The 24,945-nt window shown below is 31.3% G+C and overlaps 2 protein-coding genes across 2 annotated transcripts; one reads left to right on the top strand and one right to left on the bottom strand.

Moving 5' to 3' along the window:
• Positions 1-888: 888 nt before the first annotated feature.
• On the top strand, positions 889-4,444 carry LOC143618361 (protein ARV 2-like). The gene is made up of 10 exons (XM_077090611.1): positions 889-909; positions 2,946-3,067; positions 3,162-3,209; positions 3,304-3,393; positions 3,482-3,527; positions 3,620-3,702; positions 3,786-3,880; positions 3,963-4,029; positions 4,106-4,181; positions 4,263-4,444. Exons 2-10 carry the CDS (start codon positions 2,981-2,983, stop codon positions 4,376-4,378), a joined length of 708 nt encoding a protein of 235 aa, XP_076946726.1. The 5' UTR covers positions 889-909; positions 2,946-2,980; the 3' UTR covers positions 4,379-4,444.
• Positions 4,445-17,274: 12,830 nt separating this feature from the next.
• LOC143618351 (heavy metal-associated isoprenylated plant protein 5-like) lies at positions 17,275-19,154 on the bottom strand. The gene is made up of 5 exons (XM_077090603.1): positions 19,068-19,154; positions 18,833-18,971; positions 18,197-18,408; positions 18,018-18,105; positions 17,275-17,834 (listed from the first exon to the last, which is right to left on the bottom strand). Exons 1-5 carry the CDS (start codon positions 19,074-19,076, stop codon positions 17,284-17,286), a joined length of 999 nt encoding a protein of 332 aa, XP_076946718.1. The 5' UTR covers positions 19,077-19,154; the 3' UTR covers positions 17,275-17,283.
• Positions 19,155-24,945: the final 5,791 nt, after the last annotated feature.

Below are 24,945 nucleotides of genomic sequence, written 5' to 3'. Positions count from 1 at the left end.
ATCCGTTGAAAATATGAACTACATAATCAAATGGATGTCCGAGAGGAATATGGCACAAATCACAAGATGATGACAAGAAGACATGGTGGAGAAACCCTCACATTAGTGTATGAATGGAGAGGCCATGACAAGAAGACATGAAACAAATAAGATAACGGTGGAGATACAAGTGTAACGCAACATCTGATAGGTAACCGGTGTCGGGATGCGCCTAACTGACATTAAAACACATAACAAACATTAAACTCATGTAACCAACGTCGTGCATATCGACATTGATCACTCGTGTGAAGCCAGCTACGCGTCAAGTGCCGAGTTAGGCGCACACAACGCCGAGTTAAGCGCGTAACCAACATTTAAACACGTGTCACCTACGTTGCGAGTGTACCGACTCTGAACGTGCGTAACCGGTGCCAAAAACCAGAAGCATAACTGAAATTTACGGTAATTAAATAAAACACTTTTTAAACCTCCCCGTTTTTTACCCGAAATCCATTCTGACCTGAACCCATTATAACCCAAAACCTGTTTTGACCGGACGCATTTCAACCCGAGCTAATTAAACCTTTTTTGAATTGATCCGTTCCAACTCTAGCCCGTTATGACCCGAGCCGTTTGTTAGTCCTAATGACAAGCATAAACTTGGTTTGGATATCAGCCCATGTATATACTAGGTGTCGATGCAATTGCAGCCCCAAATTGAGGCCCAAAAGGTGTAGTGGACTGACTGGTGGTTGTTACCTGCTGCTGATCGAAACTCTGGCGGTTGGGCGCTGTGTGGTAAGGTTCTAACTCGATGTCTAGATCCGCCGATTAAGATTAAGGTTTTAAGACTCCTCGAATCGAACCTCTAATAACACCGAGTGTCCAGGTTGGTACTTCATTTCACTTCCTGTTTCCTAATTCTGGGTAAAGTTATGTTCTTGATTTAGATTCATAATTAATTAATTAATTAATTAATTAGCTTTCAACTACTCTTTATGTTTAGTTTTGCATAGGTTTATAGTGCTGATCAGAACAATGATATTAGTTTAGCTTCTAGTTTAACTCTACATATGCTGCTATCTGTTGAACCACACATGATTTATTATTATGATTATCTTTAAAACACCTTAATTGATTGAGGCTATATGAAAAGAAAAAAAAAACAAATGGTGGTGTCAGTCGGTTCGAAACCATGAAACCGGTCTTCGGTTGGGCATGTGGACGGTTTTTTCTTAAAACTTTCAGTCGGTCAGCTTCAAAAGTTTCAAGCCTTAACAAACGGTTTGGCTTGCGGTTTATACCAAAAACCAGCCGCATAAAACCGGACCGTAAAGCTTAACTATATTTAGTTCTTTATTCTTTATAATATTTGAGTTATTTAATTATATGTATGCTAATTGCGAATTTGCGAATAATTTGGGCTTTTTATTTTAACTCATTTTGCTAAGCCACAATGTAGTAATTATTGCGGGCAAGACTTCATTTTTATGTCACTTCAGTTTTGCATGTAACCAGGGGCGAAGCTCTTTGGGGACCGGGGGTGGCCCCGGCCACTGCCGTTTTCTCCGTTAGCATGGTAAATTTTGCGTTTTTTCTCGAAAATTTTTATATGTATTAAGCGCGGTCACCCCCAATATATTTTCCCAAAATGTTACCAGTCACCACTGATTTTTTTAAAAGTAATACCCCATCGTTTGGTTTCTTTTTCTAAAACCTCGCAGTATTGATAAACAAAAGTTACAAAATAATAGTCGAATAGTAAAAGATTTGTTTTTATAAATATTTTAGGTCTTTGCAATTCTTTTTCTAGGTATTCACCCTTAGAGATGAGATCGGTATCGTACCCGTACCGGTACCGATACCAAAATATTCGGTTCGGTACCGTTATTGAAGGTAAAAATTGAGATATACCGGTACCGAAACTCAAAATTTTGTTACCTATACGGTATCGACGGTACCAAATATGTGCTGATTTCGGTACCGGTATCGGTACCAATACCAAATTTGCTTATCCCTGCTCACCCTTCCTCTCGCATTATCATGAGTATTTTAGGTATTTGTTGGTTAAAAAATTATTTTGTTTTTTTATTGGTTGAACAATTATTTGAATAAATGAAGAATAATTAGATATATAGATGTCATATTGTTTGATCCGACCCGACCCGAATCACCAACACGAACTGAATCATCGACCCGAAAATATTTAAGTCTGTGACTTCGGTCACCCCCGTGACTAAGCCCAAGCTTCGCCACTGCATGTAACATTCTGTTGATATATCATATATATATTTTTTTTTGTGAGCGGCATAACATTGTGTTGATACCTTGATATGTTGCCAACGGACCAACTTTCTTTACATGTTAACTTTCTGTTTATATGTTATCAACTTTTGGTTGTTTTCATGTATTTGTTTTATTGTGAACAATCTGTATGAAGAACTAAAAAGCCTAAACCGTGAAATCAAACCGGAGCCAAACCATTGGAAACGGTTTGGTTTTAGTTTTCAACAGTTTGGTTCTGGTTTTAGGTGATAAAAAGCTGCTACTTATGGTTTGGCTCATGGTTTGATTCAGAAACTGTCAAAACCGGTCCGTGAACACCCCTAGGTGGCACTAATTTGTGGAAGTGAGGATGGTTAGCTGCCATTACATAACTTGTTAACAGCAGTAATCTCAATAACATATAATTTCACACTTCGAAATGTTGTTTCTCACTAACCATGGTACGCATACCACACTTTATTGTTATGACTTATGAGTTTGTGAGTTGTGTTCCATGGTTTTTTACCATTTTTTCATGCAAAAAGGTAATGTGGAATTGATTATCATAGCATGTATGATGTATCTACTTTGAATGAAGGCTATGGAAAAAAGTTTATGCGATAGTTTCAATGATTTTATATTTTTATACATGGAATTAGTTACCAACAGTTCTCAGTTTCCTTTAATACGTCTTTCAGGAAGGACAACCTTGACAAACCCTTGATTGAAAGAGATGGATTACCAATGTGTCCAATGTGGACATCATATAAAAAGTCTATATGTGCAATATTCACCAGGAAATATCCGCCTCATGAAATGTGTAAGTTATATTTTTAAATTTTGTGCATTCATTCATAATTGTTTTGTCTTGCTCATTTAGGTTATCTAACTATTCATTTGAATCGTGGCAACAGCAAAATTGCAGAGCGGTTGCAGATGAGTACATTGAATGTGAAATCATGGTAAAAGAAGCCTACTTTTTTATTTTTATGTATGCATCATATATACATACTTTGGTTTGAACTATGGTCTAATATTTATCTTTACTTTCTTTAGATTCTTCTAATTGATTTGATTCTACATAAGGCGAAGGCATACAGACATCTGTTCTACAACATGTTTGATCCAAAAGCTATCAACTTTGAGGTGCGTAATATTTGCTACATATCACTACGGCACAATTATAGTTGTTAGAAATCGTTATCAGCGATTGAGCTACTCATTTTTATTGCAGGGACTAATGTGGAAGCTGACATTCGGGTTTCTCTTCTTAGATGCTTGTATCCATTTTACGCATATGATAACTCATTAAATATGTTAGATAATAATCACATACTCAATCTTGTTAGTCTGTTAACCTTTGCTACTCAAGACAGAATATCCATTTTACTTGCTAATAATGAGGATTCAGGTTCAAATCCGAGCACAGTTTCGTTGATCTGGGGCTGTGGAAAGGTATGCATATAACCGTTTTCATGGTTAAATATCTATAATCTATAATATTAGATATTGGACTCGAAACTTGCTTATGATTATAGATATTGCTGGATGCTGTTGTTGGAAATCTTTTGTTTCTTAGTGTATTACTTCTTGGAACGAGATCTTTATTGAACATGTCCTCCGAAGTTTCAAGGTTAGTATATTATTACTATTGTTATGTGTTTTACCATATATTTGATTCGATGTTTTAGATTTATATATTGATCCATTTTCAGGTACAAAAACATATGGCTCGCTATCCTTGCGTCAAGCTACTTAAAATTGTTCCTTTTTGCAATGATGGTACGGTTACTTGTTTATAATTCTCTTAAATCAATGCAAATTCTGTCACTTGATAATCAAGTTTGACTTTGAACAGGTGTGGGAGTTTCCTTCTTCAGTGATTTTCATAATCGATATATTTGTCTTGTCATCGAACACGTTGGCTTTAAATGGTAAGAAGTATGATTAAAACGTTGTTTTTTAAAATTTTTTCATAAAAGTGTTTTTGGTGCTAACTTATTTTGTTTTTTCAGTGATGAGTGACTCGGCAATGAGTAAATGTTTTGGTGTTTGCCTGTGCGCACATGCCGTCAAGTTTCTCGTCAGTTTAGCACTAAACATTAACCTCGCGAACTTAATCACGCTCTGAAACAGAACAAGAGATGTAACATGTTTACAAAAGTGATTAATGTATTCGTATGTATACTTTGTTTTGTTTGTAAAAACACACTAATATCTTCATGAATATACAATAATTGTTTTTTTACAATAGGTTATTTTTTTATTGGGTTATTGTTTCACTAACCCAACTTCCATCTTCTGGTCACAAACTCTAGATTAATCCCAACTTAGGAAACATTTATAGACTGTACCAACTTTGAATGCATTTTCCTTCAGCAATTCCATACAAACTGAAAAGTGACCCATAAGCTTTCTGATGATGTGGAAAATACGTACGGGATTGCTGAAGAAAAATAAGCTCAAATTCGGGGTTTTTGGTAAACATTTTTTAAGTTGGGATTACTTATGGTCGGTAGATGAAAGTTGAGATTATTAAAATCCAATAACTTTTTTTTTTGTTTAAGGTTAACATAATCATCATGGGGTTGATCCCTTCTGGAACTTAAGTGCCATGAAGTCATGATTCATGCCTTGTAGACTTGTAGTAGATGCACCACTCTGCTTTGTTTATTGTATTTCAATTCAATATAAATAAAATAAAATATTATATTGAAAAGTAAAGTCCAAATCCACGTATCATCGTTTCCATACCAATGGGCCACGGCCCACAAACAGATCACACTGACGTTGGATACGAGTATACGACAAGGCGTGGGACCCACATACTTTTTAGTCACGCGTAAAACGACAATAATGTCGTACCTACCCTCCAATCTCCAATATCCACCTGGTTACTCTTTCAAGGTTTCACTGTTCTAAAATCAATCTCCGTCAAACTAAAATAGATAACTTTGTATAATATAAATTCTTTTTTTATTTATAAAATGTTTACATTTCACCTACCGTTTTGGTCGTGTTATGGGGAGATGAAAACCGAGGAACTGTCCCCATATTTGGGGTACTCATAGAGATTGTGATATATTAATTCTTTTGTATGTATCGTATTAACATGTATCATTGTAGGATTTACTGGGTAATAGGTATGATTGTCGTTGTATACCTATTAACTCACTTTAATAATTTCTTAATTGGTTGTAAAAAACCTTTTCGTTAAATATTATGTGAGTGAAAGATTTTCGATAATTTACTTTCATAACTCATCAACTAGCTGTTACAACTTGAAAAAAGGGTATCATGGACGGTATATTATCAACACACGTAACTACTAACTCGTAAGGTAGTGATAATTACTAGTGCATACAAATTAAGGTGATCCAAAAGAAGCTTGACATATATTTTTGATTCATCACAATGGTCTTATAATTTTCCATCATTTTATCTTGGTGTTTTAATTGAAAACATACACCATACACAAATTAGCTAGCAAAACTAAATGAATAAAATAACTATATAAACAAATTGGAAATTGTAATTCTTAAGGACACAGTTTTATCATTACAAGTTTGTGTAAATATGTTGGTTAATTAATTCATGTATCATGTATGCATGTTATAAACGAAAGTCATGGTGGAGTGTCATGTAATGCATGATGCATACATACATGAGTGCATCGTGCATGGAAGGTGCATAGTTATGGATAACTTAGTATCACAACTCACAACTCAGAGCTGAGTCAGATAAACCAGAAGGTCAAACTCAAGACCCTACCCTCTCATCTACCACTTTGTTTGGTCAAATGTCTTCAATCAGGCGGACAGGTAGATTACTTTTTAACTAAAAAAATTATTTCAATCATATTCGTAAAATTGTTTTTAATTTACGTATGGGAATTGTTGTGATGTAGTGTGATCTCTCTTTAGAGAAAAAAAAAGGTCACATCAAATGTATAAAGAAAATATAAAACAAATGAAACAATTAGGGGCATGTCCATAGAAGAGAGTGGCTCGTGAGCCCTTATTGAAGATGGTCTAAGAATTACCAGCTACTCGTAAGCCACACAAGTGACAAGACCAAGGCAAAATAATGATATTGTGGATGCATGGTGTTTGAAAATTTTGTCTAAACAATTAACAAGACATAAAATGGTGTCCCCATTGCCCGATTCTTAACTTAGATCACGCATTTGTGCAGGGTCCGGGGAAGGTCTAGATGGCTTCGGAAATCTGACGTATGCAACATTATCCTACGCTTTATACACAAGGTTGATTTCCACGGCCCGAACTCGTGACCTTAAGGTCACAAAACAACAAACTAATGAGATAATCGAGTAAAACAAGTTTATGAAGTAGTTCACATGTTGAGGCATGCCTTGACAAGATTAGGTTTTTATATAAAATAATAGTTAAATGTCAACACATGTTTCATACAAACATAATATCATAATATTACTATGGGATACCTTTCAAAATTAGGCCATCTACTTAATTTGTATTATCAGTTCCATGTTGGTATAAATTTTTATTGTAATAATGGATTTTAGTGACCTAATGTTCACTAAACAAATTATTAGGTAACGGTGTTGTTTATATTATGTGCAAGTATTTGTACTAGATAGGCAAGTAATCCAGAATATTTTATTGGTTTGTGCCCGTTTGGATCATGGTATCGAAGACCATAAATGAAACGATGTTTTGCTTTATATATATAATAATATCATTACTAGCTGACAACTTGCAACTTTCGTATGCTCTAAACGGCTAGTAAAAGTATAAAACAATGTAACAAGATTACTAAAACGAGAATCTAAGCTCGTACGTCACTGGCTTACTTGACAGCATTCAAAATTCTGTTATTAGTAGTCATTCTATGGCCAATGTTAAGTATATAAATCAATCGAATATAAGTTTTAGAAGTTACGTGTGTTTTCAACTTATTTATTGACACATAATAGATGATAATAGACACAATATATAACTTAAAATAATTGTAAAGCTATATAGGTGAATAAAGATTTTAATTAAACTAACCAACTAATTATTATTTTTGTCACTTGGTGGATTATTTGGAGATTCAGAAGTGACTTGGTATTTGAGAAGACTTGGCATAACAAATAAATGATATTTAATGAAATTTTACATTTCTCGTTCTTATGGTATAGTAGTAGAAATCGTAAATGTAATATTTCTATGATCGAGCGGCTTAAGAACTCTCTATTGTATTTGTAATGTTTTGTGTATTTTTTGTTCTAGCTACTTGCTAGGACTGTTTTTTTTTATTTATATAAAATACCTTCTTTCCAAAAAAAAAACTAATCAACTAATGATGATGATGATAAAACGTTAATCTTTAAATACTATTAAATCAATACAATGTGGACACATGACCTTCAACTAAGCTGTCCACATTGGCAATCCAGTCAGCAAGTTTTCTATTTCAGATTGTCTAATATTACGCCATGTGTCCTGGTCTCCAAAGTCACAAAAAAACAAAACCTGGTTTATTTTTCACAAAAAAAAAATTGATCTCCACCACCGATTCTCTCTCTAATCTCCCGATGATTATACCAACCCTAATTCCGGCGGCTAGATCTAAAATCAATTCTACCTTTGATTTTCGATGTAACTTTCCGATGAATATACGAATCCTACATTCGTCGTTCAGATCCACCATGGAACCTCTACATTATTTATCAACAATACGAGCCCTATTTGCGACCTTTGGATTCGAACCGATTGGAGATATCAAAATACTGGGATTTGATTATCAGATGATTATATTGAAGGTAACTATCAATCCAATTTTTCAAATACAGTTGTTTTATTTAATAATTCTCAATCGTTCAGGCAATCTGTCATACGCCTATTTTATGTTTACTGATGTTTACTGATTATTCCGGTCAGTAAATAATTTTTTGATGTCAAAAGAAAACAGATCGATTCTCCGATGAACATATTAAAGGTAATTAACAGACGATTTTTGCACATAGAGATAGTTAATTATTATAATATCATCCGATGAATATATTCCGCCCAGTTTGTTTTGTTATAATATCCTATGAATATATTCCGGCCACTTTGTTATAAACATATTTTTATGTTTAATGAGATTTTCCGGCCAATGTGTTATTTTCTTCTGTAGTCAACATTCATAATTGAATTTTCGTCCAATTCTTAATTGTTTTCCGGCCACTTTATAATTTATGTTGGATTTTCCGACCAATTTCCGTCCAATTTTTGATTTTTTTCCGGCCAATTTAATATGTAATTTAAATTTAAATTTAAATTACATATTTAATTATAATATTCATCTTTCAAATATATTTTATTCTATAATTAATTAAAAATATTAATGTACCTAACTGATTCCATTATTAGTTTACGTTTTGACTTTAATTTCAACTTCAAATTCAAATTATTACTACTATATTTAACGGTTTGACTAAAATAGCTATATTTAAGGAAATAATTGATAATTAATCTTTTATTTTTATATAATGTATAAAAATAAGAATATTAAATAATACGGAGTAGTATATTTTTTTCAATACTAAATATTAAGAAATATAATTTCCGCCCTTTTTTTTTATATTTCTCCGGCCAATTTTGATTCAGTACTCTTTAATGTTTTATTGGGTTATAATCTTTAATCTATAATTTAATATTCCTGAAATATTAATTATAAAACTAATAATTTTTTATTAACATTTACTAATTACTAATTATAAATATACTAAGTTTACTAAATTAATATAATATTGATTTTGAAAATTAAAATACATATTAAATTATAATATTTATCTTCCAAATATAATTTATTCTAGAATTTAATAAAAATTATAATGTACATAACTGATTCAATTATTAGTTGAACTTTTGACTATAATTTGAAATTCAAATTCAAATTATTACCGACTATATTTAAAAGTTTGACTAAATTAACTATAATTAAGGAAATAATTTATGTTTATATAATATTAAATAAAATTATATAACCGTATATAATTACAAAATTTCTAAAATTTTATTAATATTTACTGAATTATAAATTTAGTAAATTTACTAAATCATAATAGTGATTTTTTAAAATTAAACAAAAAAGTATAATATTGATTTTCCAAATATAATCTATTATAGAAGTTTCTAAAAATAATTTAATTTGTTATTATTCCATAATTTTATAATTTAATAATAATAATAATAATAATAATAATAATTGTCATTTTTACAAAAATTTAAAATTCAAATATATTTAAAGGTTTGACTATAATAACGATAATTAATGAAAGAATTTATGTTTTTTTATTATTGTTATTATTATTTCATTCCTAAATTAAGCAACGTATTATTATTAAATATTAAACGATTTTGATTAACTTTAAATATTGAAATATAAAATTTATTATATAATAATACATTCTAAATATACATTTTAAATATAATCAATCATTTATTTTAGAAAAAAAAAAAGATTTACAATAAACCGTTTTAATTATATTCAAACTTATTGTTTAGTCAAATATTCAGTTAACTATTATATGCTAATTGATATCATTTGAAATTTACAATTATACCTAAATTATTTCTAATCTATATTCAGTTATTATATATAAATATATTGCATTGATTTATGCATGTTGTTACGTCTAATATTAAATTTCATTTATAACAATTTCTATGTTACGAACTTTAACAAAAATAAACTATTGTCCAATCAATATATAACATACATGATGAGTAGGCAATTATTCACACCATTTCCATCATCGACACCATAACCTACCCTCTGCATATGTATGTAATGTAAATAACTAAATGACCCATTTTCTTTTTTGTTATGTAGTAGGCATGCGGAGTTGGTGAAATTGACTCATTTGGATGAGATGCCACAAAAATCTCCATTAGTTCATAGCAAAGGTTATGGTGCGCATAACCCTCTATACCTGTTAGTTATGTTGTCTTGTATCATTCGATTATAATAACAAAACAGTTCCATCTTGATTTATATTTTTTGTTTGGAACTTAATTGCATTTAAAAATTTTATTATCTTTATGTTCTTTTTGGTTTCTCGTGCAGAATGGACCTTGTGAAACAAATGCTGCAATTGAATTCTTTATGAATAATCTTCAAGTAAGTCTATAGACACATGTACTATATTATTTACACTTTATTTGGTTTATTCTTATATTTGTTTAGCAAGTCTCTTAAAGCAAAGTTTTCCCATCGACCAAAATCTTTGCTCACATCTTTGAATATGTTATATGATGATATTATTAATTTTGAGAATTTGGTTGAACTCATTTACAGTTTTCTATAAATAGGCAATGGGCAACTTCAAACTTAAAATATGTGCAGCAATTCAACGTCAACTGCAGGTACTAATTAGAAACATGGTTTTTTATTACATGTTTTTCTTATATTTATTATTTAAGAAATACGGGCAACTTTGTGCGGCTTAAATGGTATTGCTTGGAATGATACATAAGCCTTTTGATTTCAAAGTTTTAAAGTTTGACATAGGTAAATCTAGAAAGCTAGCCTTGGATTTCTAATTATTTAAAACCGACCGGTTTGCCCATAACTGGTAAACGTATCGGTCACCTTTTCGTTTTCAAAATCAACATATTTTATTATTTATTATTTATTTGATTAAACTAATTATGAATTTCTTACGATTATATTTGTAACATTCGTCAAATTCGGGCCTCGAATTTGTTTTCTATTTGTCGATCATTTATTATTTCCCGATTCGTCAATCGAGGTGAGTACTTTCATACCCCTTTTTCCATCTTTCGTTTTGGGGTGACATTTCATACTTATCAAACTAAATGCTTTAATTACTTGCATCTTAAACCCACAAACGTGATTGTATACCTTACTTGAATAATTGCTCGATTTGGTGTTGTATGCTTATTTGACTATGTGTTTACAGCTTTTGGATGATGAAACTATAAATCCTATACCATTTGGCAATGGCAAGGTGTCGTTAACGTATGCTATTAACGATAACTATAAATCCTAGACTACTCGGCATCCCCTTGTAGCTAGGTGGTGCTAATGTAAGCTTATTAGCAACTGTCATAAAATCCTAGACTAATTGCCAATAGCTAGGTGTCGCTAACTTGTTTAGCGATAACTATTTATTCCAGTTTATATCTCTTATTTATTGTTTTGTATACAAGTTTTGTGGATTTTCATACTATACACTTATATGCTCAAACTTATTAATTGCTCACCAACCTTTGTGTTGACAAACTTTATTTTATGAAATGTTACAGGTTTGACTTTTGTTGACTCGAGTGCTTGACGGAAAACGTTACCAAGACCTTTAGGATATTAGCAAAACTAACAATATAATTATTACTTGTATTCAGTTTGTTTGTGTAGACGAGAAGTGTTGTTTATCGATTTGTTGAAATAAAATGACTTAAATGAATATTGTCACTTTAAATAGTGTCTTGTGTATTTGTCCAATCACGTTGCACCCCGGCATGTTCCGCATTTGGTCGGGGTGTGACAATATTATTAACAGTCTCTAATTATCTAGATATTGCTATATGAGAAAAGATTGTTAAGGTGTTTATTTGTGATCTGGAAGTTAATATGAAATATTAAATAATCATGATCAAATTTCATTACAAAACATAAGATTTTTACAAAATGATATTTTGATATCACGTAAAAATTTTCATTTAGTATTTGCATTTTTCTGTAAATTTTGTCCGTGTGGTAAACGGTTCTCCAATTCACTAACCTATGTTAAACATTCAACAAACTAATTTTAAAAGTTAATTTGGTTTTATTTATTTATTTTACAACCAAATCTTAGTCTTTATAAATTCAGTTTTTGTAATCATGTTAAACATCCACTAACCTATGTTAAACATTCAACAAAGTAATTTAAAAGTTAATTTAGTAATACATGTTCAAACTAATTAATATAGTCTATAGTCTATCTTATATAAAAAAAATCTTTTATATAAGTGGCTTTTGATTATTTTGTTAAGGTTAACACAAGTGGTACATGGTCAAACTATTTAGAGTTTCTTATTAGTTTATTTTCTAACTTTTAGATTTGTTACTTGTATTTAACAACTTTATTAATGTTAAAATGTTACTCATTATTAAACATGTTATTCTGTTAATTGTATATTTAATTTGGATGCTATTGTTTTATTATATTTTCAGGTGTGAGTTTCTTTTGGTAGAATGTTTGAAGGAGTTGATGGGGGTTTTATATGAAAGAATATGTTCATGTCTTTTATTGATGTTTTTTGGTTGTTCGATGTACATTAACTTATTGTAACTTTTTAATATCTAGACAATGTAAATGGTTAATGTTTTGGTCAAAAAGTTTGAAAAAGTTTTGTGTTGCTTGAATTTGTTGTTTAAATTTATTATATTTGTTGACATGTTTTTTCACCCGTGTGTAACACGGGTTATACCCTAGTATTATATTAATATTCAAACTAGAGATACCACTAAACAAAAAAGATTTAGTGCACAAATAAAAAATCAAAGGGACCAGCTCTATATATACACACACACGTATGAGTGACATTTAACACCATACCGTTTCAACGGCCGTTCAGATAAAGGTGGATAACCGTTTTGGAAAAAAAAAATTAAGTTTGATCGTCCATATTAGCCTAACGGTCATTCTAACTAATTGTTTTCAAAGTTTAACCTTATAGTTAGAATATAGTTGCTTTACAATAGACAAAATGGGGGGATTACCGCACATTGCAGAACTTGTGACGAAGCATGCCGCTAGACGTCTTGCATTAGGCATAAGGGTTAGAGTAGAGGCTGTCTTCAAGAGCCACCTCAAAGATGAAACCATAGATGAGCTTTTTGAGTCATATGGCAAGAAACTAGAACAAGTGCCGTCTACATATTCATTCGGGGGAGCCTCTATAATGTTTGTGGTATTTGGAAGAAACAATAAGTGATAATAAAGAGTGCGAGCTACTTTTTGAGCGTGTCATATATATTAGTGTTATGTTTAATTAAATTTGAAGTGTTTATCAGATCATTAATTTGGTACTTGTTGCAAGTGTACATACATCAACATGTGCTTTAAATTTGTAAGGTGGAATGATATATAAACGATAAAAATGGCCATGACCTAAATATATAATAATACAATAATACTACAGACTCTTTATAAGTTTACGCACAGATATTGGTCATGTCTAACGTGTTACATATAAAATTTATCCATGTTTTTCAGAATGTTTGGTGAGAATATTTGCAAGCTGGAATTCCGTCTTGATATGAATCGATTGAATGGATGGAGAATTTGCTTGGTGTCCACCACACGATCCTTAATAAGATGACAATCAACTATCATATCTTTTGTCCTCTCACAATATACTTGATTTTTGGCAATATGTATAGCCGATCGATGAGCTATTACACTATAACCACATGATGTCATTCGAAACAACCACGAGTTCTTTATGAAGACGACAGCCTCATAGACATGGCATTTGTCATGGCTCGAATTAATTGCATACATGCTAAAATTTAGTTGCAAACAATTTGTTTTGTTTGGTTTGGTTTTATATTGAAGTACGTGTAAGACATGGTTAGACATTACATGCCCGTGTATGCCACAACTTTTTTCTTTTTAATGCATTTTAATTTTTTGAACTTGAGTTGTGATGTACGATCGTCACCCCTTGTCTTCCGCTTTAGTGAGGGTATGGCATATACTCTCATTCAACACTCAATCCAGGTGTTGTATGTAGTTTCTTACTCGTACATGATTTTCTCTAACAAAGAGACACAACTAGTCATAAATCGTCATAAAATAAGATAGAAATATGCTTTTTAGCAAAGTTATAGTGACAGATAAATATTCAAATATGAATGCTCTAAACACCTACATCTTTTACTCATTTATCTTTCAAAAATGTGTATTTTTTTAATTATATTTTTTGTTAATAAAGAAATGTGTTAATGTTTTTATTCAAAAAATGTATATGTGAGTTTGGAATGAGGCCGTCCATTAATTAAGGGAAGAAAAAAACTATTAAAGAAGGTGATGTGACACTGATGCGGGAGAGAGAGAGAGAGAGAGAGAGAGAGAGAGAGAGAGAGAGGGTGCACAAAATTAGGGAGGTGTGGGAGAACGATATTCACTCTAAAGTCTGGGGTATAGAGAGATTATGCATGAAGTCAGGGAAGAGTGAGACGACGCCATCTGCCATTAAATCGAGTCGCATTAAATTCTAAGCTAATAAAGTATGTTAGGTTAATTTTTATGTACCTTAGGTAATAATGGCATTCCAAGCCCATTTCATATTCACATCAATATAACTACACTAAAACACATTAGTTCTAATATTCAATTAAATAATATATTTTTTATACATTTATCATTATATTTTTCTCTTATCAAATCACAACCACTTTCAGAAAATATTAAAAATTATACGATATGAACATTGTAAACTCAAATTTAACATTCTCACATAACGTTTTCTATCTCTATTACAACCAATCAAACTATATCATATAATTTACAAAACCTACTCACATATTTAAGGGAACAATCTGAGAAATGTTCTAACCTAACTTCTTATATGGATTGATTTTTGTTAGAACGAATTGAACGCCTTTAAAAAATGTCATTTGGTAAATTGGGCTCAATCGTCTTAAATTTCGGATTGAAAATTGAGTTCGTGAACCCAATGATGAAGCCTAAGGTGAACGCCAATAAATTGAATTCGGATTGGAACTTGGGTTTAAGGTAAAAGTTAAGAATGGCCCTTTTTTATGGATAAAAATAAGATAACGCTACATAATTGATGAAAAAGGTAATTTGAATAAAAGTTAGGAGTAATATTTGTGGTGTTATTATATTATTCAAATTAAATGAGGACAAATATATAGTTAATTTAGATTTTAGAAGAAAGATAATCCATACATGTGATAGATTACGCAAACATGGTTAAGGATGAAAGACAGCCAAGATTACCAAATCTAGTTTGGTAGACTGCATCATGTTTGTCGACCAGTTGATGCGTAATGCACTTGAGGGAATGAATGCCAACCAATATCTTTATATTTAAAAAAGAAGTATTTTCTACCATATTATTTATGTAAAAGTTGCATGTTTATATTTAAAAGTTGCCTGTTTTTATTTATCTTTATGCTAAACTAATTTATCTTCATAAATATTCTTATTTGATTAATGACTGCCTTCGGTTGTTTCCTACTAAGAGCTAATCCAAGAATTAGCTAACTCGTATATGAACCGCCTTGATAGGGATAAAGATGGCAGAAATGGCCTATATTAAAAAAACACGTACCTTGGGCTATGGGTGAAATTACGTGACTCATCATCGTCTAACAGAAATATCTTAATGAGCCGGACCTTGTGGCAAACGATGTAACCTTTTTTGCACATATATCAGCCTAAAATCCATCATTTGTTTACACATGCTGTGGAGATTCATAAAAAAGGTGTTTAAAACTGGGTTTTTTTAACCATTGTGCCATGAAATTGATAGATTTTACAATTAATTATCCCTCGTATTATATATATATTATCACCTTTTCTCCCTCTCCAAAGAACACTGATTATGATACGTTACTGGTTATTAAATTCAGTTTTCTTTAGAAACTAGGACAAGTAGACGTTTATGTTGAAAGTTGAAACACTCGATTTAATAATCTTGACGCCAAAAAATATTTTTCCAAAATAAAATGTATTTTTTGTGATATTAATCTCTTGCAAGAATGAAAAGGCACATGAGCCAGGCTCATTAAATGCGACTTTTAAGACAAAGCTCTTTTAATTGATTAAAAAAAAAAGACAAAGCTCTTTGAAACAATAAGAGGTCATTAGATATTTTATTTTTTAATTTAACAATTGACTCATTTTCTCATTTTCTTGTATAACAAGAAAACAACGCTAAGATCAAACTAAAACCAGAAAATGACCAATCCTCTTACGATGTAAGTGGTTTAAAGTTTAAACTGAAAGTTAAGTGTGGTTTAGTATAATGAAACTCTTGATAATATAATACCTATATAATTTGTTGAAATAAAAACAAAATAGTTAGAGCGAATAATTGTGTGAGCAAAACTAACGTTACCAAAGAGTACCATTATTTGGTACTCTCTTTTGACCTTTGTAAAGTTATTCACTTATTTGTATTACTATAACATTGATTTTTGTTTTGGAAAATTAACTCAATTATGTATAAAAGAAAAACTAACTAAATATTGGAGGGCCAACGAGCTTAGCTCAACTGGCATTGAAGGGAAAGTATAGATTTGGGTTGGAGAACGCAAGGTCTCAAGTTCGAATATGATTCCAACCGGGTTTTACCCCAATAAACCTTCGGGCAGCAGGTTTTTCCCAGAGCAGTAGATGGTGGACATGGGCTTCCCAACGCTGTTTGAGAATGCAAACATATAAAGTCGCCTTTCGCATTAGACTATCCGGGGCCTAAACTTTATACGACGGCCATTCAAAAAAACAAAACTAAATTAATATCGAGGGTGTCGCCTCGACCCATCAACACCACAAATTACATTTGTATGTCATTGATGACGAGGCACTTTTTAATTCTTTTACCTGCTCCAGTCGATGATGGGATATAATGCTATATTTATAAAGTTTTTGTACTAAATTTTGCTTATAAAATAACTAAATTTGTACATGAACCGGTCAATTTTACAACTACTCTGTCTATAAATTAATCAAGAACTTCAAATATATCAGGTGTGTGGCATCATTACAACCATATAGTTTAATAATACGAGTCACATCTCATTTATTAACTTTGATAAGATGATGTTACATCATTTATTACAAAACTGGATATCTAACCATACTTTACAAATTACAATTACAAAGTCAAATAAAATAAAACAAACCTAACGTTAAACCACCGGTCTTCCACCGACAGTTTAATTGGTTCTTCTATAACCTACAATATAAGCTATCTCATATTTTACCATTCCGTAATCTACTTATCTTTATAATACATAATAATATACTAAATTCAATATTATTATTTACATAACTGAACAACCATTCGGATTCTCGTCACTAAACATCCCCGTATCAGGTTGCTGGTACATGACACGAGGGTCGTTGATATACATAGTTGGTGGTGACATTGGAGGTGCATATGATCGTGGGTAATCCATTGCGTACCCATGGTTATAACCTTGATATACATAACCATGACTAGAATTAGAAGACGACGGAATCCCATAATCTTGATTATAATAACCCGGACCGTACATTTGCATAGTGTACGTGTGAGGATCTTGTCCATGATACTCAAACTTATTAACCACCTCAATCCCTTTACTCTTGTTTTCACCATCACCGCCGCCTGCTACCGCCTTGTCGCCGCCACCCTTATTTTTATCACCACCCCCCTCAACTTTTTCTTTCTTGTCATCTTTTGTTTCACCGCCTTTGTCTTCGGTTTTAGGAGGGGCAATATCGACCTTTCTCTTAAACTTTTCTTTTAAATGCGGTATAAGCTCGTTCACATTCATTGTCCCTTTCACAGTCACCAAGTCCTTGCCGGCATCCGCCACCACAGATTCTACGCCTGATATTAAAAAAATATTTTATTAAACTAATCGCCAACCAATTAAAAAATATCCTTATTTCATAATTATAAATTCAATACATCATCACAAACTTATTTTAAAATTTTGGTTCTTATCCAATTACGATAAATAATTAAAGTACTAAAAGTCTAAAACTGATGACCGTTTCAAAATTAACTTACCATCAACTTTTGAAATGACTCGTTTAATTTTGTATATGCAACCGGCACAATGCAAAGGAATCTTCAAAACCACCGTAGTCGATTGAGGCTGTTTCAAGTTTCAACCACCGATTAAACAAAATTTAATTATATATTTAATATAATTAAAAAACCGATTAATTATTAACAACTAACAATACCTCTTTGGGTTTATTGTCATCTGTTTTTTTATCGTCTGATTTATTTTCCGGCAAATTTTCTTTTTTTTCGACATCTTTTTTCGGCTGAGGAGACAGGATCTCTGCCTTCTTTTTGGTCTTGAACTCAACTCGATCCTTGATGCGCGTGGGATCCACTTTCCCAGTTACCGTTAGTTTGTTGCCGGCGGTGTCTGCCTTCACGCTTTCCACACCTGGTAGTTGTCATTAACCGCCGTTAGTTACATCAAACAGCAGTTGGAAGTTAAAAGTGTAACTTACGCCACGTGCGTAATAACACACGCATTCACCCTTTGTTGAGTTTCAATTTTCAACGGTTGTGTTTTTGTTTTTTTATTTATAAAATTAAAAAGATTAACTAATGTTTAATATTTAATATTCGTTGGCAACCCCGTCAAGTTCATTGCTTGACGGAATAAACAAACCATTATCACAAATTCATGATCCTTTTTGCATAAAAATGTTATTTGAATATATCCTAATTAAGTTTTTGAGCCGAGAATCTCTCATGAAACAGCCTAAAGGTCTGCCTACATCTCACCGTTCTCATTCACAGACTTTGTCAATAGATAGATATTTGTGAAATTTACTGTGTATGGTTGTTTTTATATATCCTACCTTCGAATTGGCTGATAGATTTTTTAATTTTTTTGGCACATCCATCACAATGCAAGTCAACTTTTAGAACCACGGTAACGGGACCGCCTTCGGCATCTGCCGGCTTCTTGTCACTAGCTTCTTTCTTGGTATCATCTTTCTATAAAATAGTATAGGAAACAAACAAAATCAAATCAAATTCAGCTTAAGGATGATGACTAAAGATAAATTGAGGCTAAGGATTTGGAACACTAACCTCACCCATTGGGATATAATATTATTACAGAACAAGGGGTTGTGTTGAAAATTTGTAAATTGGTTTGAAGCGTGGAATTGGAGGGATGGGTGTGGATTTATAGGAGCACACAAATATTTTAATGATGACGCATGATCTATGCACATGTGCTATGTATATATGGTATGGTTTGTATGTATGTATGTATGTATGTATGTATGTATGAGAGTGTATGTTAATCCGGTGGGTGGGTAATATATGGTCCAAATGTTAAACGATTCAATAGAAATGCTAAATGTGACTGGACCCGGTTGGTACTGGTGGAAATTCGGAAAGCGTGGCCCCAATAAAAAACACATCATTCCAGAAGCATCCACAATAGTATTTTTGGCAGTACTTTAATATTACTAAATTAATTTATGTTATTTTTATTCATCACCATAAAATAATTCTGAAGACACATAGTTACGAGCATGGGTGTGAATAATGTGTAGAGTGGTAAAGTAAATATTTGGTGTTTTATATGACTTATGCTTAATTCATGCCCTTATCATTTAGTTTTAGCAGCATCAGGTGATAATGAGAGGCTATGCGAGTAAGTGACGTTCACTAGTTTGATCATTGAAATGAACGAGTTTTACATCATCGCATTGTCGTGCCTTTATGCGAATGTTCATAAGCGTTGGTCTTAGATGGGGTTTCCCTTGATCTAAATACGAGTATATCTCGATTTGATGAAGTTAGCCAATAATCAATGTGAGAAGTGACGGGTAAGTTTTGCCTATTTTTTACGTTACTTTTACCCGAAGTCATAGATCAATATTATATAATCTTAAACTTCTAATATGACATAATTTCAACTTTAAAATATCACATAATATTATTTAAAACCACACCCATATACTATATATAACCCTAAAAATATAATAAACAATTTATCACGCCATTGTCTAAAAATCTTCGTCTTTAATCTTTTCATACATTTATGTTTTGCCCTTGAAGATGTTCGACATTTACAACTAATACTTTTAAATTCTTCCAGTCATCTCTGCTTTCTTTTAATCTAAGCATTGGTTTTATCTCTGATCATCTCGAACGTTACATGTAATTCACAGAACTTTGCTAAGACTCGATCCCATCTTTCTCTTGTGACGAAGATTTCGTACCTCGTTTTTGTCTTTGTCTTGCCCCTTCTGATAGGGTGTTGTTTTTCGTTCGTTGATTCGTCGATGTCATCGTTGAGATCCTCAAAACAGCGTGCATCTGAATCACTAGTCGTGCGGTCGAGTGCTCGAACGACCTCTTTGTTGAATCACTACTATATGGAAGCATCTCGGGCACCAACAACCACTTTGTACCCAAGCAGTACCATATCACTATATAACTTGTAACTTTATGTTTCTAACGTTTATTCGAGTAGTGTAATACAATAGTAAAATTTGTTTTAGACACGTGTTAGACATCTTTTTAGACATGTTACTCCTTTTAACCTTTTGTTACACAATGCATCTTGATGTAATTAAATTTAATAGTTATTTAATATATATATATATATATATATATATATATATATATATAGGTATTGGATCATTTCAGAATCTTTTTTACAGCGAGAAGTTAAGGTGTAACTCAATTAATCCCTAATTTCACTCCCTTTCTTATGTGTAGATATATAGGTTTGAATGTGGCTCGATACATTTATATGTTTGTAGGTAGTTTTGAATGTGTAATTAAGACATAAATACAACCAACCTACATATATGTATGTAACATCATATGAAAGGGAGTGAAATTATAGATTAATGGAGTTATATCTTCACTTATCGTACTTCTCGTTGTAATATCACTTCTCGCAAAATCCATCCCATATATATATATATATATATATTAAAAAGCATATGTTAATTATCTCACATAATTTACTATATGAAAGAAACCAACCAGGTCTTATATGTATGTATAATATCTCAATTTTTAAAGTAGATGGTTACAATTTATATCATTTTCAACTTTGATTTTAATGTTACTTTATGTCTCTCCATATACATATTGATTTAACTCTTTTTTATGTTTGATTTTACATTATTTTCTTCTATAATTAGTATTTGATATATTTTAATTTTAAATTATTATTTTTCTTAAATTTCGAATAACCATTGCGATGTACTTATTTATATTTATATTTCAGTACAACATTTGCGCGACACCGATCATGGTCAATATAATATATAATTTTTTTACAAGTAATGTTACTATAAAATTCGAATACAAACGCACATCAATGTTTCTATGTACGATTCGATATAAATTTTATTTAATACCAAGCTCACCCAATGAGACACATGGGTCAAATATAATATATATTTATTTGTAACATTTTTATATAAGTTTTATTAAAACCAAATCAATCATAATGTACGTACAAACTTTAATAATATTATGTTTCATCAACGTCCCATCACAACACAAAGGTTAACGTGTATCAACTCTCCTACCACAACGCGCAATTCGTGTACTAGTTTCTACTTTTAAAATATAGAATTTCCGTTACATTGAGCAGGAGAAATTACTTATTTTATTAATTTATTATGCACCACATATCAATAATACATTTTAAAAACTTGGCATCACTATAAATATTCTTAACCTACTTCACAGTATGTCTTATTTCATCTGAGAAATATAGTGTCTTAAATAACTATAAAATCTCACTTCAACCAAATTTTAGGGAAACTCATTGATGCAACATGTTTAGCTATGTTAAACAAAAAAAATTATATTAAACAGTAAAGTCACACAACCATAAATATATGTTTAGCTATGTTAGATTTAACGGGAACTCAGGAAGGAGAAAGAGAGTAGGATAGACGGCTATTTAAGGGAAAATTTTAAAAACATCCATTTTGAACAAGATGGTCAAGGTTTTATTCATGATCATCATAAATTTCTCAAATGACCTTCACTAATTCGTAAAATAGACATATGGGGAATTTATGATGGCTATGGACAAAACTTGGACATTTTAGTATTTTTCCTGTTACTTAAACACCTTATTTATCACAACTAAAACAAAAACTATAAATACACATGTGGTTATCATGGACGTTCCTCTAGCTATGTTGATTGATTAAATATCTAATGCCTAGATACAATTGCAAAATGGTCCGATGAAATCAGATATGCATGTTATTTGTTTATTTTTTTGTGATCTTCGTTATGAATTTAATATTTATGGTAGGTCATTAGAAGAAACTATTATTCAACTTTAACATATCAGGAATCATCTAGATTTCGAGTGTGCAATGTTTGAAAATTGGTTGTTTTTGTAAACATTCATAAACAATTTAAAATTTTAAAAATATAGAAAATTCAAACTGGTAAGATAACTTCAAAGTTCAAACTAGCATTTACTTAATCATAAACAAGTCTGAAGTTCAAATATTAATTATCCTAAGTCTAGAAAAAGTTCAAAGGCTAACCATCCAAACAAAGCAAATAAAATAAAATTAAAAATTGGTCCAAATGAAAAAACTCTTTTGTCGGTTTAACCAAAAAAAAAACGGTTCGCTTCATCCCTTGATCTCCTATGGTATACGAATCATATTGATGAGGTGGACGGCTACCGGTCCAATCGATAGATCAGTCCCGATTTTCAAAATTAACGTTCATAACTAAGTTGTCTATAAGACTATACCTATACACATTAATACATGTTAGAAATTTTGGGACAGTCATTATGTAGACTAAGGAACGATCACAACTTTGTTAAATCACTATATTTAGTGATTGGACTTAATGCGAGATTTATAAATTACCTTGACGGCCCATAGCATACGAACCAAACTAACTAACGAGTAAGGAGGACCGAGGTGGACAATCATCAATCCAATCAGTCGACGAGTCCTTATTTTGATGACTAGGATGCCTATACGGCTATACTATACACATTAATAGATGTTTGAAATTTAGACGAGTTGTTATGTAGACAGAGACCAACCTCAACTTTGTTGAATGAATGCCTTCAATTTATTCTTCATTCGTAAAGATTTCCTTGAAATAATTTATAGGTTGGCTTAATGTGTAATTTTCTCTCACAATTTCTTTTTTCATCATTCTTTTAGGTTATTTCACTATATTTATAGATTTGTAATTTATAAATGATTTTAATGGCCCGGCCCATAAGGGTGATCAACAAATCGATTTTCAAGTATTCGAATCAAATTATTAGAAATTTGAAATATTGTAGTTGTATTTGAATTCAAAATTTATTAGTCAAATTCGATTCAATGCGAATTCACTATCTAATTCAAAATTCGATTCGATTAGAGAATAAAGTTAGAATTCGAATGGATTCGATCATAATTGAGTTAAAACAAAATAAGTATTTTAATTCCAAATTTATAACCACAACTTTGAGTTTATTAACAACAAAATGTACAAGTCTATAATACAAATAAATCATTCAAAATTATAACATTCTAAATATTTAAAGTGGAAACATCCAATTACATAAATTAATAATAAAAATGATGAACTTTTAATTTTTAGTCTTTAGAACTTGAGTGATGTAAATTATCTTTTAATAAAAATAAAATGCGGAATTTGAATTTCGAACTTATTGAATTTAAAGTAATAAATTCGTATTTGATCACTAAATCTACATTGAACCAATCGAATTCGTATGATTTAGAGTCTGATTCGAATACCGAACACAATATACTATACTAAGTGCTTCATCTTATATAATCGCATTTTGCATTGTAAATATTCATTATATGCATTAATATTATTATAATACTACCTACCTTATATCGGTATTCTTTTGGCAATGGAAATTAAAGGGCCGTTGGAATGTTTTTGATGAAGTTGGAGTGTTTGAAGGGAATGAAAATTTGAATTAAAAAATAATATCAATAGAAATTTGTGGTTGGTTTATAAAATTGTTGACATAAGTTAATAACAACAAAATGACATTCTTCCCCAATAGTCCAATACCACGTCCTACATCCCCTGAAATCACTGTTCTGTGTACTCCATCCATAATCTAAACCTAGAAGGCTAGAATCATACATGTCGTTTGCTTCGTAGAATCTCAATCATATAAACCTAGAATAGTCTTCATCGTACATGCATGTCATCTTCATCAACTTAAAAAACGTTCGGTCAAAGACTTTAAAATTAAAATTAATATGGGCCAGAAAAAAACACAATGATAATAAAAATATTAAATACGGCCCAAATTACTATACCCGTTTCAATCAATTTGGGTTTCATTGTTATCACTTATCAGTCTGACAACTTCCTGCAGATTAGGGCTGTTGATGAGCCAAGTCAAACCAAACGAAGGCTGACCCGTTTACAACAGAACCGAACCGAACCAAATGACTTAAATTCGAGCTGAGTGAAAATCGAATCGAGCACTTTTTATCAAACATCGAGCGATTTTCGAACATTATTTATTTCTTTCACTTTAAAAATTTCAGTAAGAAACAAGTTTGAAGGTTGTAAATAATACATTTTGTAAACAAATTAATAGTTTTTAGACAACGTGTAATAGGTTGTAAGTTGTTATGATAAAAAAGTTTTAGTGTGACATGTGCATATGACTCCCATACGATCGTATGGAAAAATAAACCAAAAACATAATTAATTGAGTCGAGCCATGTGTGTTAAAAATTTGTGATAGTATACGAATATAGTTGCTATATGAAACATGATATAATATTCCGTACATACTTACTTTCGTTTTACGTAACGCTAAGATACAATATTCCGGACGTGATATAATATTCAGTGTATTGTTTGACACGACACAATGTTCCGGGCGTGATATAGTATTCTATCGGTTTCAATATATATATAACTCACAAACCCAAAGTTCAAACGGTCTTTAAAGTTG

This window comes from Bidens hawaiensis, unplaced genomic scaffold (assembly GCF_021521415.1).
Source record: "Bidens hawaiensis isolate Kalapana, Puna unplaced genomic scaffold, B.hawaiensis_p1.1 tig00002338_1, whole genome shotgun sequence".
NCBI lineage: Eukaryota > Viridiplantae > Streptophyta > Magnoliopsida > Asterales > Asteraceae > Bidens > Bidens hawaiensis.
The sequence above is the reverse complement of the archived record's forward strand: the minus strand, read 5'-3'. Positions and strand labels throughout refer to the sequence as shown.